The 16,637-nt window shown below is 56.0% G+C and overlaps 1 protein-coding gene across 49 annotated transcripts in view; it reads right to left on the bottom strand.

Moving 5' to 3' along the window:
• NFASC (neurofascin) overlaps positions 1-16,637 on the bottom strand; it is a 212,422-nt gene that overhangs the window by 21,548 nt on the left and 174,237 nt on the right. For 20 of the 49 annotated variants that reach the window (XM_084976689.1, XM_084976693.1, XM_084976694.1 and 17 more), the window contains 6 exons: positions 15,987-16,191; positions 14,658-14,780; positions 13,410-13,583; positions 11,117-11,131; positions 5,417-5,662; positions 1,252-1,368 (listed from right to left, as the gene is read on the bottom strand). In XM_084976689.1, coding sequence (XP_084832815.1) covers positions 1,252-1,368; positions 5,417-5,662; positions 11,117-11,131; positions 13,410-13,583; positions 14,658-14,780; positions 15,987-16,191 — 880 coding nt within the window. The remainder of the gene's footprint in view (positions 1-1,251; positions 1,369-5,416; positions 5,663-11,116; positions 11,132-13,409; positions 13,584-14,657; positions 14,781-15,986; positions 16,192-16,637) is intronic. The other 29 variants (XM_084976731.1, XM_084976734.1, XM_084976732.1 and 26 more) reach the window with 8 other exon arrangements.

Genomic DNA, 16,637 nt, shown 5'->3' with positions numbered 1-16,637 from the left:
AGTGAGCCCAAGATCAGGCGTGAGGAGCTAGAGAGGCAGTGCTCAGGTTCCTGGGCACCTGTCGAAGGTAGAAGCATGGGGGGCGGGGGAAGGGGCCAGGCCATCGTGCAGACCAGGAGGTCACCAGGCAGCTCCATCAGCCCTCCCCTGTGGTGCTGACTCTCCTACACAATGGCCCTGCAGTGGGGGACACTGTCCCCTCTCCTGCATTTTCTTTCCTCACCACAGTCTTAAGCACTAGGCGTGTTAGGACCTGATTCCTTAAGCTCTCAGGGGGTCAGCCAGCGTTCCCTTATCCTGGAGAGGGTCAGGTAGCCAGCCAGCATCCTTCCCCAGAGCCGGAGGTGGGGACAGGACTCGGCTGGGCTGCCTGGCTCTCACTTCTGGCTTCCCCTCTCACTTCTCGCCCTGTGGTGGATTCGCACATCAGGAGAAGCCAGTGCCTGGGTGTCTGGGAGTGCGGTGAAGGGCGGTCATCGGAAGACGCGAACACACGGACCAGACTAGGGATTCTGGATTCTATGGAGATGAAGCCTTCGCCAACCACAGAGAGCTTTGAGGGCTTTGTTGGTCCTCAAAGAGCTTCAGGTGGATCTTCCAGCACGTGCCAAAGAGGCCAGTGCGGTGGGTCTGAGCTCTGAGGACAGGCCTTCTCTCGAAAAAGGCAGGTAGCCTGGTGCACACTCTACCATCTCACGGACCTGTACGCTCGCCCCCAAGACCCACTGAGGAAGGAACAGCTCAGCTCAAGCCATCAGCTCTCTGAGACAAGTGTCCTTGACCTGTGCGCAGTGGGTGTCCTTCCGTGAGCGAAGCACGGCCAGGCCCCAAGTCTGGCCCCTGGACCCCAAGTCTGGCCCCTGGACCCCGAGTCTGGCCCCGTCTATCTGATGGAGACAGCTGAGCACACGGATCCTGAGCTAAGGAGATCCACAGACCTGGCTCGTCTGGGGGCTCTCCGAACCCTCATCCTGGGCAGGAAATGGATAAAGGGTCCCTTACCCAGCTGCCTCCCCAGCAAGGCACCGCAGGACCTGCCCTGACGGCTGCAGAAACCCCTTCCTTCTCCTGAGTCGGCCTCTTCCCGCCTCGCTGCCGCCTGAGCACGTATCAACCTCATTAAGCCACAGTGAAGCTGCAGAAAGGCCTCCCGGAGCCCGGAGGGGAGAGCCCGGGAGCTTTTGAGTGGCATCTACGCTACCCGCTGCAGCTGCCGCCGCCGCCACCGCCACCCCGCACAGCAATGCTTACTGTCGATGTACTCAACCACAAAGTCAGTTCCGGGCCCGAAATTGTGCTTCCAGGTGATGTTGGCCCATTTACTGTTGGGGAGCACTGTGACGTTCCATATGGACTGCTCGTCGGGGGCTGGGGAGTGGGTTAGAAGAGGAGTTAGTGGTGAGGAGGGGGCAGCACTGGACACACACACACACACACACACACACACACGGGCGGCTAGGAAAGGGCAGAATAGGAAGTGGCTGTGCACAGGGCCAGACACAGCTCCAAGCTGCAGCCTTAGTGGCCAGGCCAGAGGTTGCCATCCAGGTATGGGCAGGTACAATCAGGAGGACCCGTATATGAAGAACTGGAAACTATGTGTCCACGCAGGTGGGGGGTGGGGATGAAAGAGTGGGTTTGATCCAGGCCATCAGAGGCTCTAACCTGGATTTATTCCACACACCCTCCCCTTTGGCTTTTTAGGGCCTCACTTGCAACATATGGAAGTTCCCAGGGCTATGGGTGGAATTGAAGCTACAGCTGCCGGCCTACACCACAGCCACAGCCACGCAGGATCCAAGCCGTGTCTGCGACCTACACCACAGCTCACGGCAACGCTGGATCCTTAACCCACTGAGCGAGGCCAGGGATCGAACCCGCAACCTCATAGTTCCGAGTCAGATTTGTTTCTGCTGTGCCACAATGGGAGCTCCGTTTTAAGTCTCTTGTCACAGATTTGAAGCGGGCAGTGAAAGGCACAGGGAAAAGCCCTGTTAGCCAGGATGCGGATGGAGGGGAAAGATGTGCCACCCTTGTTCCTCTCGACTATCGAGTCATGATGACATTTCCAGAAAGCATAGGACCAAACAGGGGGATGGATGCCTTCAGGGGCTCCTGAAACTGGAAGTGGAGACAAGGTAACCTACAGTGACTCTGTTCGGAGGAGGTCCTGGGCTCATTTGTGGTCACCAAGACCCTAAATTATGTGGAAAATGCCCTCTACGGAAAATTGGAGCCTAAAACCCCAGAGGCCCAAGTAGAGAAAGTACAAACCCTTCCTCTCCCTTTCAAGGGCTGGGTGGGACCTGAGAAGATAACTCTTTTTTTCCTTTTTAGAGCCACACCCGCAGCATATGGAGGTTCCCAGGCTGTCGAATCAGAGCTGCCCCTGCTGGCCTACACCACAGCCGCAGCAACGCCAGATCTGAGCCACATCTGTGACCTATGCTGCAGTTTGCAGCAACACTGGATCCTTAACCCACTGAGCAAGGCTAGGGATCGAACTCGCATCCTCATGCATACTAGTTAGGTTTGTTAACCACTGAGCCACGACAGGAACGCCACTGCTTGGGTTCTTAACCCGATGAGCCACAACAGGAACTCCGATAACTCCTTCTTGCCACCCAACCCTCAGTGGTCCGGACACCAGAGAATCCTGTTCTGTTGGCTTCTCAGCGCTGTATCTTTGAGGCCTGACCGCCATGCAACACAGAAGACATCAATTGTCTAGTTCCTACGAGCTGGGAGCTATTTTATCAAAGCCATCGCAGTGTCTGAAACCATAGCCTGTGGCCAGGAGAATGGCACTCATCTTCAAACGCAATCCTTTTTCAAGCATCCCAGCAGTCTGATTACCCCATTTCCTAGCAACGATTTAATAGTGGAGTACTAGCAGGATGCCTTGTATTTCAAAGACTTTACAAGTGTGGCTCCTGTATATTTTATTAGCATGCAAGGGGGGCACTGTCACCAACTCACTTGTCAAAAATAAATGAATAGAGTACGTTGGTGATGCATTTATTCATTATCTAGCTGACATGTGACTAAGTCTGCAGGGCTGGGGAAGTGATAATAGATCTGGTCTTCCCTTCAAAGAAGTGTGTTTTCTACTACAACCTTGTCAGTTGCTGCCTTCCCCCCCCCCCGGGGGGTGGAATATGATTCGTGTTAGGTGAGGGGCCAAGAGACTCCGTTGACGTTGAAGGGGCAATGGATTCTCCATGGGGAGGCAGAAGGTAGGCTTCTTCACTGATCTGCCAAAGGTTTTCATTGTACTGGCTGCTTTCAGTCAGCCCTCATTCCAGTTCTGTAGAATCTTGTGGCTCTTGCTGGTGAGAACAGGGTATGACTGATTCTGATTTGGGGACTTGAGACTTTTCCCTCCTCACCTCTGAGCCCTGGAAATAGCCAGAGAACTTGGGTTTAAACAGTTTGACCACCACAACAACACTGGCCCAAATCTGACCTGAAGGTGATGGAGATTGGGGCACTATTGGATCAGGTCGAGCAATGGGAAACCAACACGATTTAGAGGGGAATTGGGGGAAGGAAGAGCCATCGGGAGAGACCAAGAGGATGCTCACTAAAGACCCGGAAAAGCGCAAAGAGAGGCACCGGAAGAAAAAGCTAGCAATTACTACTACAAAAAAACAAAAGGGAGAAGTGAGAGGAAGCATAGACTGTCTTGCCGGCTCCTGGAATGTGAGACTTAAGGCGTTTCCCTTGAAACCTGAAAAAGACAAGTTAAGGACCAAGAGAAAGTCCCATTTCACCCCGGAAAACAGTGACCTTGGGAAACATTTTGTCCTAAGTTGTAAGACACGCTAAAGATGAACATTCATTTCCAAAGTCCTGGACAACAGGGCCATTCTGCTGCGCGGAGGAAAGTGAGGATGTTGAGGGGAGCCCCTGAATTCTAAGGATAAGGCCGGGGGGCGGGGGAGGGGACGCCCCCCACTGCGTCTCAGGCACAGTCAGCGGTTGGGACACGAGAGTCCCTGGGCTGCAAGGCTGATCCTTCCAGAAGGAGTGAGACCCCTCCCCTGTTTTCAGTCTTGGTACATCTCCTTTGTGAACATGAAAGCATTAAAGGGGGACACAGAGGCCCCCCCGGATGAGAAAGATGCCTCACCCTGGCCCCGAAGAACGCCCATCACCAAACTGCCGGCAGCAGCTTCTAGCAGCCAAGCAGGTTTCTCCTCAGTCAACTTGCCCACAGAACATGCTGTTTCAATTCTCCACACTGCAGCTTAAAGCAAATCGGTGTTTTCAGGGTCTGAGGAGCCACCTATCGTCTCCCTACTGGGTCACCTAACTCCATGTAATCGGATTCAAGAAAATAAACACACGCACCTTAAGCCTCCATCCTCGTTCAGGTGCTGAGGGGAGAGGGGCAGGGTGGGTGACAGTCACCCTTGGGAGGTGGGAGGACTTGCTTAGGAAACAGAGGGGGCCCGCAATTCTACAGCTGCTGAAGGAGGGTTCTGGCTGCTTCCTGCCAGCTCTGCCGGCTGCATGGTGCTGACTTTACAGCTGGCCTGTGGGCCCCACAAGCGAGTGGCCCTCCCCTCTGTGGCCATAAGAGCCATATCAGTTCTTAGAAGCATTGCTAAATTCCTGAGGGGTCTCCTCAGGCTGGAAGAACAGAGCTTCCTGGCCTGGCCGCGTGACGCGGGAACAGCACATTCCGCAGGCTCAGCAGGCCAGCCCTGGGATCGATTCTCACCAGGAGCCCCTAGAAAGGCTGTGATTTTCCCTCCATGTGTGTATCTGGGGGCGTGGGGAACATAAGCGGGAAAAGCAACAGAGCACCCTTGGGCATTCCAGGACTCCTTGGCCATACCACTTCCAGCAAGCGCTGACGTTTTAAAAGAAAGTTCTCTAAAAAAATAAAAAATATATATATATAAAAAATAAATAAAAGAAAGGTCTCTAAATGTGCCTTGGGCAGGGAGAGACGCAAGGGAGACTCAGGGTTCTGCGAACAGAGCTGCCTGGCACAGCCAGGCACTCCCCACTCCTCAGCCCTCGGCTGCAAGGCTGGATGCAACGTGGTGGCCGGGGCAGGAAGCCCTCTCAGGCAGGCTGGCCAGCGTCAGGCCCCTTTCCTTGCGCTCTCCCCCATCTGCAGTGCTCAGCATGTAGCTGGAGGCAGCCCTCCCATCCAGGCCTCGCGGGTCCTGCCTGAGAGGTCCCTTCCTTAAAGAACAGGAATCGGAGGCTAGGGACTCTGAGCTGTGGAGACCACCCAAAGAGCCGGGGGAAGGGGGGGCACTGTGCCTCTAGGCGACCAGACAGAGAATCCAGTCACCCGTGTCTTCCAAGCAGAAGCAGAGGGGGTGCTGGTCAGCGCCTTCCCAGACCCCCTTCCTATCTGGGGAAGCAGAGGGACGGGGGCACGGACGCTGGGCAATACCGGATTCTTGAATCTTAGTCCTGGTGGTGGTGGGAGGACTCTCCGTGGTGGTGGTGGTGGTGGTGGTGGTGGTGGCGGCAGTGGTTGTAGTAGTTGTGGCGACGGTGGTGGTGGCGATGGTGGTAGGTGCGACAGTTGGGATGGTGGGGACTGTTGTGGCTTCGGTGGTGGCAGCGGTGGCAGTAACGTCAGTACTGCTCACAATGCCTGTGGCACCCACCGTGGTCGGGGGCGACGTGGGAGGAGCTGAGAGGGAAATGTAAAACTGCCGAGTCTGGTCGGTTTGGCCGTCCCCGGCCTGGACACGCGGCCCCCACGTGCAAGGCAGGCAGCCCGCGGGAGAGATGGAGCAGAGTAACCAGAAGCCTCCCCCAGCACGACAGACTAGGTCAGATGGGTGGCAAGTGACAGAGACCATGACCACGGGAGGGGAAGAGAATGAAGCCTGTGTGTTTCATTTTCTTCTCATGGTCTGTGTGGCTCCAAGCACTCAGCATGCACCCAGCCAAGGGCGGTGATGGAGATGGGACACGGACGAACTGCTCGGGTCCCAGGGATGACATGGAGATCCAGGCCAAGCAGCACCACATGGGTCTGGGCCTGGAGCCCTGGCCTTGGAGGAGGGCAAGCGGCAGGGCCCTGTCCTGCAGGCGCACCGGGAAGCTTCCCCTTCCCAACCGTTCACTCCAAGATGACTCTTTCTCCCACCTGCCTGAGTTCCAACACCACCCAGACCCAACAAGAGAGAGAGAACGATTCTGCTCTGTGGGCAAGGCTTGCACCGTGCCCGCCTTTCCTACCTCCAGCCCTGCCCTTTCCCCCGGCTCTCAGCCCGCGTTTATTCCCCGGCCTCTCCTCTCTTCTCTGCCCAGTGATGGTCTGTCCCGCAACTACCCCAGTCTGCAGTAACTGCCTTCTTCTCCAGGACGAGTTGGGAGTCTGGGCACCTCACCTCCCTTCCCTTGATGAGAACATGGAAAAAGGGCTCTGATGGAATCAGAGTGTGGCCTGTGCTGGCAGCACAATCTTCCCAGCCCACGGGGGGTGTAGAAATCCTGGGACAAGAGTGAGACACATGCTGGGATGCTTTTTTTTTTGGCCTTTTTTGCTTTTTAGGGCCGCACTCGCTAGGGGTCTAATGAGAGCTATAGCCGCAGGCCTACACCACAGCCACAGTAACGTGGGATCTGAGCCCTGTCTTTGACCACCATAGCTCACGGCAACGCCAGATCCTTAACCCACTGAGCAAGGCCAGGGATTGAACCTGCGTCCTCACGGATGCTAGTTGGGTTCGTTAACCACTGCGCCATGACAGGAATTCCTGGGCTGCTTTTTTGCATAAATCTGAGGAGTTCAATCTAATTCTCCCATCCTTGTCTCCCATCCAAAGCTGCCCTCTGACACTGGTCAGCCCCAGGGGCTAGGTCTATGGTGACAATGTTCCCACAGACCCTCTTTCTCTCCACAGAAGGGCCATGGATGCTAACAAGTGGCTAGCTTATTACTCTTTAGTTCCAGCACTGCTAAAGCTGAGGGGATGAGAATGATGGGCAAATCAGAGAGACAAAGAGCTACCTCTCCTCCTCACCCTCTATCTTCTGTGATCTGACCACAGTCTCTTTTCGAGTGTCACTGCTAATGGAGCAGAAAGCAGAGATGTTAAGACATGAATAGGTAATTCTAACTTCCAAAGGAGGATGACATCCCACCTTATCTCAAATCGCAGGAAGTTCAGGAAACCAATATCCCCACTCTCCAGAAGGGTGCCAGGGCAAGGAGGGAGCCAGAGAGTAAAAATGCCAGAGAACTTTTTGCAAGAAAGAATGGAGAAACCCTAAGGCTTCTCAATGAGAGCCTGACCAAACAAAAGCCCTTTCATTCTCCTGGGCCTCCAATATTACAAGTCCCCCACTGAGAAGGAGGGGTCCCGTCACTCCCTATTTGTAAGATCAGAGGCATTATTGGGCCCTGAGGGTGCTGACCGCAGAGGTCACACTAGGCAGCCGACTGTGCCCCATACATTCCAGAGATTCCTGGACAAGGTCAAGGCAGACAGCACTAGATTCCCCCAACCCCAGTCCACTCGCAGACACCAGGAAGGTGTGGGGTGTGCAGTGGGAACAAGACTCCCTCAGAGTCAGTTTCCAAAGAGCTATTTTAGCCCAAGGTGGCCCCAGGCCTGGAATGTCAGCTCTGTGCCATAAGAGCTCAGCCTGAGGGTGGGTGGGGAAGTGGCCTTTCCCACCCACCGTGTCTCTCTCTCTCTCTCTCTCACACACACACACATGAGCCTGAGAGACCCACAAGGCAAAGGTGAGCATCTTCCCAGGCCTAGTGGTTGGCAGCTCCTGTGGCCTTGGATGCACACAGGCTTTGCCTTCCCTGCTGCTGTGAGCCGTGGGAAGGAACCTCGAGACACTCTTCTGTCCATCTGGGCAGGACTACTCTGATTGGGAGCCTTATCAATAGTGTATTTTCTTTCTTTCTTTCTTTTTTTTTTGGTCTTTTTAGGGCTGCACCAGTGGCATATAGAGGTTCCCAGGCTAGGGGTCCAATTGGAACTGTAGCCGCCGGCCTACACCAGAGCCACAGCAACACCAGATCTGAGCCGCGTCTGTGACCTACACCACAGCTCATGGCAATGCTGGATCCTTAACCCACTGAGCGAGGCCGGGGATCAAACCCGTGTCCTCGTGCATGTTAGTCGGGTTCGCTAACCACTGAGCCACGATGGGAGCTCCAATAGCGTATTTTTTGATAATTTACGGCGAATGCAGTGTTCACAAGGCTGATTAAAAAGAGTCATCAAAAAGCTCCCTTTTAACCTAAATCATCCCACTCTGGGTAGCTCAGAGACACGGGCTTCCCTTCCGAAGAGATGTGCACGGATTTCTGGAACCGATGTTGATTTTTCCCAAAGCTATGCACTCTCCTCGGACACGCAGACACACATGCTCCTGCTCACACAGACCACAGCCAGGCCCACATGCTTCTCTGGGCGCTCCAGTGAGCAGCCCTAGAAACAGAGATGCCAAGAGAGAGGCCGGTCTAGAGCGCCTTTCCTCCTGGGCCCTGCTGGGCAGAGACCAGAATGAGAAAGGCCTTTGGGGGTGCAGCCCCTCCCTCTGCCAGCCCCCCATCAAGGGTGATGGGATGAAGGCTTTTCTCTGACGTGGGCTATCGGGATGCTTTTCCTTCGGCTCAGCAGCGACAGTCAGATATTAGAGAGAGGGGACCAGGTGTGGGTGGGAGGAAAGGCGTTGCTTCCCAGTTGCCTTCCTGGAGGCTGCCTGGCCCTGGAGTCACAGCGCAGGAGGCCCCTTAGCTGACTGAGGTCACGGCTGGCTAATCAACCCTTGGTGGGGGTAACAGATACATGGGAATAAGGCCCAGAAGTGGGGCTCACAGGCAGGGTGGCCCACGGATCAGACAGACGCATTGCTGGGCTGGCATGTCGTCGCCAACCACAGCAGGAAGGATGAGCTGTAGAACCACCCTGGGTCACTGTCCAGTGGGGACCACCAGCCTGGCAACTGAGAAGAATGGAGACACAGGGGGAGCCTGGAGCTGGAAGCACAGGACCCCAACCTGGAAGCAGCATCAGCCATGGCCGAGGGTTTTCCACCACACAGTGCAAGAGATGGAAAACATTAAGGGACGAGATGTCTCTTGCTCATCCTTCATTGCCCAGAACCTCCATGGAGCTGCGCCCCCAATATTTGAAGACTTGAGGGGAGGCAAAGACAACAACAGCAGGTTCTAGACATTCCAAGGTGGACGGTTCAGTCCAAAAATGTCCACATGGCGCACAGACTACCCTGGCCAAATCACAGATGGCTGGGACAGATGGGCAGCAGATATGGGTGCACGAGAGGGATTATTTTTACCGGGTGAGATAGGAACAGATCAGTTGGGGTTGGGGGAGTGGTGGAAATGCCCAGGTCTGGAGAGGATGAGAGGGAAGGGAGCAGTGGGCTGGACACCAAGTTCAAGGTAACAATATAGAACCTGGGCAGGTGCACCTAAAGCTAGAATGTGCTGGCGCCAGCCACACGCTCATCTACCAAGAAGCGCATCGTGCCTCCACCACCAGCTCCCGTGGAAGGTGGAGCCTGGGAGTCACATCTGACCAATGGACAGAGGCCCTGGCTCCCTCTGCACCCCAGGATGAACTTGGATCTCTTCACAACTGGAATCACACCCACTCCCTTCACCCCTGCCACTCACGAGATGGGCAGCACAGACTGGCACAGATGCCCACCAAGCAAGGCCAACTCCCTGCTGCCAGACCCTCCTGCCTCGGGTCCTGGGTGCCAGAAGGGAGGAGGCGGACTGCAAGCTGCTTGACCAAAGAGCTTCTAGGTGATTCACGTGGTGCCCTCCCTGCCTCTCCCCTTCCATCTCCGCTAAGCTTGCTAGGCTGCCCTGAGCATCACTGCTAAGAGTCTCGCGAGAAACCCATATGCAGACTTGAATCGGGAAGTCAGGGTAGTCCCCAGAGGGCAAGGGTGGCTTTCCCTTGGTCTCCAGGCCCAGGACACCTCTTCGCCTCTCCTCCTGGCAGAGGTGGGGAGGCCCTGGGCCCTGCTGACCTGGGTTGTTTGGTGCCAGGGGCGGGGGGTGGGCGGTGGGGGGGAAGGGTTGGAGGAGGGATGGACGATGGGGAGCAGCCTGACTGGCTGAACAAACGCAAAGGAAGGAAGCAGGTGCGACAGAAACAGAATCAACTGAAATGGGAGTGGGGCTAAAGGAGAGAAGGGGGGAACCAAACGGGGCAAGCTGGATCCTCTTTATAAACCAAGCCTCTGATTCCTCACTGCTCTCCATCTCCCCGCTGCCTAGAGCTTAAGGAGGCCCTGGCGACCTCCTGCCCCATGGCCTTTGCCCTGCCTGGGAGGAGGGCAGGGGAAGGAACCCTGGGGGTCCCACCTGCCTCCTCCAGCCTGGGGACTGGCCTTCTGAGCCGATGCTCCTCGAACCCACATGAAGACTGGGAAGGAGGAGCGTGGCTAGCGGGCCATCTCCTACGCCGGCCCTGCCCACCCAACTCCTCACTGCATCTGCCTCCCAACTCCCGAGAGTGGAGACTGTTCTTAACACCCAAGACTCTGAGAAGCTGGGTTTCTGAGGGGTGAGGGGACTCCAGGCCCTGGGGCACCTAGCCCCATTTGGAGACGTGCTGGTTCATTCTCACTGACCAGAAGCCACGGTGGATGGCAGAGCTGGTGCCAGGCCCCATGCAGCATGCAAGGCCAGCGTGCGAGGCGTGCTCACCCATAGGCCACCCTTTCAGGGGATGGCAGCCTGACCAGGAGACAGGAGGCAGCTGCCCTCCTTCTAGGGCACAGCTGGTCACCCAAAGGCTGTGGGCCGCCCCCCCTCCCCCGCCCACTCTCTCTCTGTGCCCTGAGATGTCAAGCCTACGCAAGGACCCAGGTGGCTCAGGGGAAGTGACCCCTCAGTTTGAGAGAGCGGGTCTGGAGCCTATGGGGGGCCCCTTCTAAGCCATCCTCCTTCTCTAGCGAAGGGAAGAGAACGTGTTTGACCTCCTGGACAGTCTGGCTTCCCAGCCACTGAGAGGGTGAGTCTGGAGCATACGCTTTCACCCCGAGCCTCTCCCTCCTCCACCGCCCTGGCTGGGCTGGGCTCCACCTGCATCGCCCCATGCCAGGCCCGTTACCTCCGCTGCCGGTATGTTACCTGCGGTTGGAGTAGCTTCAGAACACAGCGCCCAAGATAGCCAGAGAGGGGGAGAAAGAACGAGAAGGAAGAGAAAACAGAGCACAGGTGAAACCACAGGACAAGCAATCACAGGACAGAGAAGGTTCTGGCTCTAACCTCATCCTGATGCTTTGGCTGGAGGCCGGCCACAGTCCTGGGGCTCGGGGATCATGTTCAGGCCCACTGGGGTCTGGCACGTGTCTACAGAAAACTTTCCTGGCTCTTGGAGGCTTTTCTGATATACTGTGCTTCTACCTCTACTCAGGGACTAGTGGTGGCCTCAGGGACAGTCCGCCTAGACTGCTATGTTCCCAGGTCTTTCTCCTTCCCTAGCTGGGCTGGGTGACTCTCAAAGACATCAGGAATTGAGGGCATTTAAGGCTTAAGTGATAGGAGACCTCAGTACCATCAAAAGGATGATTCCTTTATGCCCAGGGGAAGGCGCTGAATAGGGCTGGCCTGATGGACCTAATTGGCTGACCCCGCCCCTTACCATCTCAGCCTGGGGGGCTGGGCCATGTGGTGGACTGGTGCCCGGAGCCCCTGTCCCGATGTCCTGCTGCCTTGCTGTACTACATGATATAAACTCAACTGTGGACCAAGAGCCCTAAAAGGAATTCCTGCATCTGCTGCAAACTCCCAGGTGGAGAAGGAAATTTCTCTTTGTCCTCTTGTCTCCTAGAGCTGCAGATCCTTCCCTGCGTGGTCCCTGGGGCTGGGCAAAGGGGCTTTGTTCATCTGATGTTCTGTGCGGGGTGGAGATGGGGAGGGAGAAGCGGCTCTCTTTACGTATCTCCTTATAGAATTAAGTAATTAAGAAAGTGCACCATCCCCAGCCTGGCCTTTGGCAACAGGCATATATATCAACTGCTCACCCAAGTCTCCCCAGCTTTAATAAACTGCTTGAGGACCAGGAGGTTGGAGAGGAGCCCCAGGAGGGGAGCTTACTGTGTGGCTCACTCCTGGTTTACAAGGGCAGAGAGGGGCACAGAAAACACAGGCAGCCTTTCTCCAAGCTTCTGCCTGGCTTCCCCCTGCCCCGCTGCAGGGTTGGCCTGCTGACCAGGGAAGTGGGGGCTGCGGAGGGATGCAGGGCTGCTTATGAAGCTGAACTGGGAACCTGCTGCTCTCCTGGGTTGGGGCTAGGGGTGCTCAGGAGATCCGACCAGGCCAAGGTCAGGTTGTTGGACCTCAGCCTTCTGGGGAAAGCACTAGACGTGATAACTTTTCACCAGCTTCAAGGATCCCTACTCACATCACCACCGCTGGGAAGTCTGCCCTTGTAGACGCCATCCCCTTCCCCTGTGCAGCCACTGCACTCCCGGCATCTAAGCAGTAGCTGCTCCTGTTGAATTACAATGTGGATGTCCCTCCCTCTCGACTCTGTGAGCTCATGACCTTTGTAGCCCTTTTTTTTTGGCAGTGTGTGGCACCTCATGGCATGGGTGCTCAAGAAACAGCGGTGGAATAGACTACTGCACCCCCAGAGAGGCGGAGCCCCCACCGCCTTTCATAGGGGATCTGCCAGCACCCAGGCTTTCAGAGTCCTGCCTGAGGTTCCTGGGAGCCAGCACCTGTACAGGTGGCCCTAGAGCGCCCTCTAGTGGAGCTCTCCAGCAGGTGCCGCTCCAGGGCAAGGTGTGACGCTGCCTGAAGACACCAGAACCCAGGAGAGGAACTCATTTGCTCTTTGTGACGCTGGTTTGGCAAATAGCTATTTCCCAACTCCCCTTCCTCTCCTCAGCCTGACAAGTCACTCAGTTCAGGCTGCAGGGGGAGGGACTACACGTGCTCTACTCATGATCTTGGCAAGTGGCTGCCATCACGCCTGTTCCCTCTCTCTTCTCAGTGCCCCGCACCCTTGGGAGGAGAAAGGGCACCCCTCATGGGGGCAACCTCGACAATACAGCTGCCTCCCTCAACGGGCAAACCCCTTCTATGCTCTTTGGTGCTCGTGAGCACATTTACTTCCAATAGGCTGTCTCTTGTCCCCTCAGCTCAGCTATGAGTCACGCGCTCCTCCTTAGGCCCCACTAGAAGGAAAGATGACAGATGTGGGGACCCAGATCTGAGAGCAACAGTAGGAAGATGCATTTTCCAGATACGCCGCCGCCGACACCTACCTGGCAGCACGCAGGGCGGCTCTCTCCCCTGGAGGGTCCGAGGGCCTGCAGCCTCTCCATCCCAGGAGGCCGGGCAGCCAGAGGCCACGGCAGGGTTTGTTTCTCTAGGCATCTGCATTACCTGGCACCACTTGTTGCAATGCACCTACCTTCATTTGGGGGTGCTGGTGACTCCTCTGTGACTGCTTCCCCAGAGCCCACCTGCGTCCTGGCACTGAGGGAAAAGCGGTAGCGCGACACAGGGTCTGCTCTTTGCACCGTGAACTTGGTCTGATTGGGAGAGAAGTTTTCCACTATCTGCTTTCCTACTTTGGTTCCATTAACTGGGGAGAGATAGGTAAGTGGAATTGAACTTTAGCAACATTGACCATGATGGGTTATATAATCAGAGCCTTCCCGACTCTGCTGGAAAGGGAACCCGTGGAACCTGCCTGTGATCTTAAAGACTCGGGGATGGGAGACGGTTCAAAGGCCGGGTGCCGGGCACAAACTCCTTTCCGGCTCTTTGATGATGCACCAGGGTTAATACGTTTCCACTGATCTCATTATCGCTAGCTCAATGCAAAGTTTTGTGGCTGATCTGAAAGATTCCATTTATAATCCTCAAGCCTTTTCAACAAGGACAAAACTGGAGTTCCTTTTTCCCCTTCAAACAGAATGAGGGCAAAACCACTAGAGCCTTTTGGAGTGTTAATGCCTCCTTTGTAAAAGGCCTATTCCATAGACCTCAAAGGGGGAAGGTCAGGTGCAGAGATGGATTCAGAATAGCGTCCAGGCACACAGCTGGCCATTAAAACCCTCAACAGCACAACACCTGGCTCTCTGAGTGTCACATTGTGGGACATCACCTACTTTAGAAGGCTTAAAGGTTTTCAAATGGATGACACTCCTGTCCCTGAATGGTGATGCTGAGCTCTCCTAGGTGAGGTCTTCCCAGTCTAGGCTCCGATGGAGCCACTCCAAATTCCATGGCAGCTCTGCATACAGCTGCCTTAGCATAAATGATATCTTGTTAAGGTGTCCCTGAGTGCCAGTGTCACGTGGATGCCTAGGCATGTACTATCTGCTCTGTTGGGTAGGGAGCCCTCTCCTCTAGACCTGCAGGTGTTGGAGCCTCTAAGATTCCTGAGGGCTGGAGTTGAATCCCTTATCAGACTGGAAGTCCCCCTGGTCTCACCCGGCCAACTAGAAGCTCCTGCAGGAGGAGCTGTGTCAGGAGAGCAGGAATTGGGTCTCATTTGCCACCCCGAACCCTAGAGGGAACTTTTCCCCCAGCCCCTCCCTCCCTCTACAATGTCTTCTGCTCCCATAGGCTTTCTACCTTGATTCCTTAGGAAAAGTGGTGAGAATGGGGTTTCTGATTCTCAGATTATCCCAGAGAAAAGGGCAGAACGTACAGGCCACGTATTTGAGAGTATATCCAATCAGGATCCCATTGGGGTGTTCTGGATGATCCCATTCCAGGTTGATTGTCTCCAGGTTGGGCTGCCGGACTCTGAAACGCCTGGGGGCACTGGGTACTTGGGGAAGGAGGAGAGAGCGGGGGAGAGGGGAAGAGAGAGAGGGGAGGGCAGGATGAGGAAAACACAAAAAACAAAGCACAAGTATGAAGGCATTGACCTCTGGGCAACCCCCGTGCTGGATCGCTGCTAGGCCAGACCCCGGAGGACTGCGAGGTGGCCAGCGCCCATCGCCCCCTCCAGGATGGCATTTCCCCGGGTCTAGGAAAGGCACGGCTCAGACACCATTTACACGGGGAAAAAGTCAGTCAAGTTCTGCTTCAGCCACCACCCTGCACCTGTTAGGCTCTGATCCTACAAAGAAGCCACCAAGGTGGGCAGAGCCATTCCCAGGCAGGGAACCAGCTGGTATACCAACCAGAAGCCTGTCCGATGTCAGGGTGCCTGTGCTCCCCCAGGAGGTGGTGGGCAGGCAGCCCCGGCTCCCACCGTTTGGTAACAGAGGCTACACTTCCCAGTCCTCAGACAAGGATTCTCACCACTGGGTCCAAGCCGCAGGCCCTGGCCTCCGGGCTGAGAACGCCAGGTTCAAGGGTGAGGAGGAAGAAACCCACGATGGAACACTCGGACGGACGGGGCCAGGAGCACGAGTGATGGGGAGAGGCTGATGACGAAAACCAGACGAGGAGGGGAGACAGGGATAAAGAAAACAAGAGGGAAGAACAGAGGAGAGAACAAAGAAGGAGGAGAAGAAGAATGGGGAAATAAGAGTTAAAAGGGGAGGAGGGAGAAGTAGAAGAGGGCAAAGCAAATGCCAAGCTGGGACAAGAGAACCGGCAGAAACGGGAGACACGCCTGGACGGGGGGCGCCCCCTGCAGGACAGCCTCTTCATTACAGCGATGACCCGCGTGGAGGTCCTCAGGGCTGGTAAACCAACCAGAAAGAAGCCTGTCCGATGGCAGGGAGCCTGTGCTTCCCCAGCAGGTGGTGGGCAGGCAGCCCCGGCTCCTGCAGTGCCCTCGGAAGTCCGCGCACACAGCCTGTCCAGAATCACGTCAGCAGCCCGCATGCGCAGTCTCATCTTGACATACAAACTTCCATCAGGGCAGCCACGTCAATGACTGGCTGCCCAGCTCGCAGGTGGTCCCTCCTTGAGGTCACGCAGAGGTCAATCTGTACATCCGAGCCTCGCCGGAGCCTCTCCAGGTTCTCCTGGTCGTGCCACCCTCGTCCTGCCCCACCCGGGGAGCTGCGGCCGCACCTACCTCCTTCCGGGGTGGTGAACTCCTTGGTTTCGCTGCGAGGCCCATCGCCTCGCCCATTGACCACAACCATCTCCAGCTTGTAGTTGCTGTAGGGGAAGAGGCGGGACACCACGCCACGGAGGCGGTCGCCGGGGAAGCCGGCTTGCTGCCTCTTCTGAGACACCCACAGGTTCTTCAGCAAGCTGCTCTCCCTCCAGTAGTAGGCCTTCAGGACAGAGGCAGGCCCGTGAGGGCACGGACAGGCAGGGCCGGGTTAGTTGTTAGTGGTGGTGGTGGGTGACCGGTCTTCCCTTGGGTGGCCATGCTCCAACTCCCAAGTGGCCTTGTCAGCCCCACACGGGGGGCTTGGGGCATGGCCCGACAGCCCCCATTCATTAGCCACTAGTGAGGAGGAACTGGTGTCAAAAGAAAATAGAGTATTTTGGTTTCGATCATTTTCTGAGCCATGTCACCTCTGGGGGGAAACAGGCTGGTTAGCCAAACTGAACGGCTGAGCTGCTCCGTCGTGAGACTTATTTCCAAGCTGGGAACAGGTTGCTCAGGGAGTCGGTGCCAGAACCACAGATTTGAGCCAAGGGTCCAGGCTTAGAAAGCCCTTTTCTGTGCTCGAAGACCGCATCACCTTGAGTTAGGTTTAGCAGGGTTTAGATT

This window comes from Sus scrofa, chromosome 9, assembly GCF_054392235.1.
Source record: "Sus scrofa isolate SSC_HxYL_T2T_F1_AM1 chromosome 9, Sscrofa_HxYL_maternal_Yorkshire_Landrace_v2.0, whole genome shotgun sequence".
Lineage (NCBI taxonomy): Eukaryota > Metazoa > Chordata > Mammalia > Artiodactyla > Suidae > Sus > Sus scrofa.
This window is presented reverse-complemented; position numbering and strand designations above follow the sequence as displayed.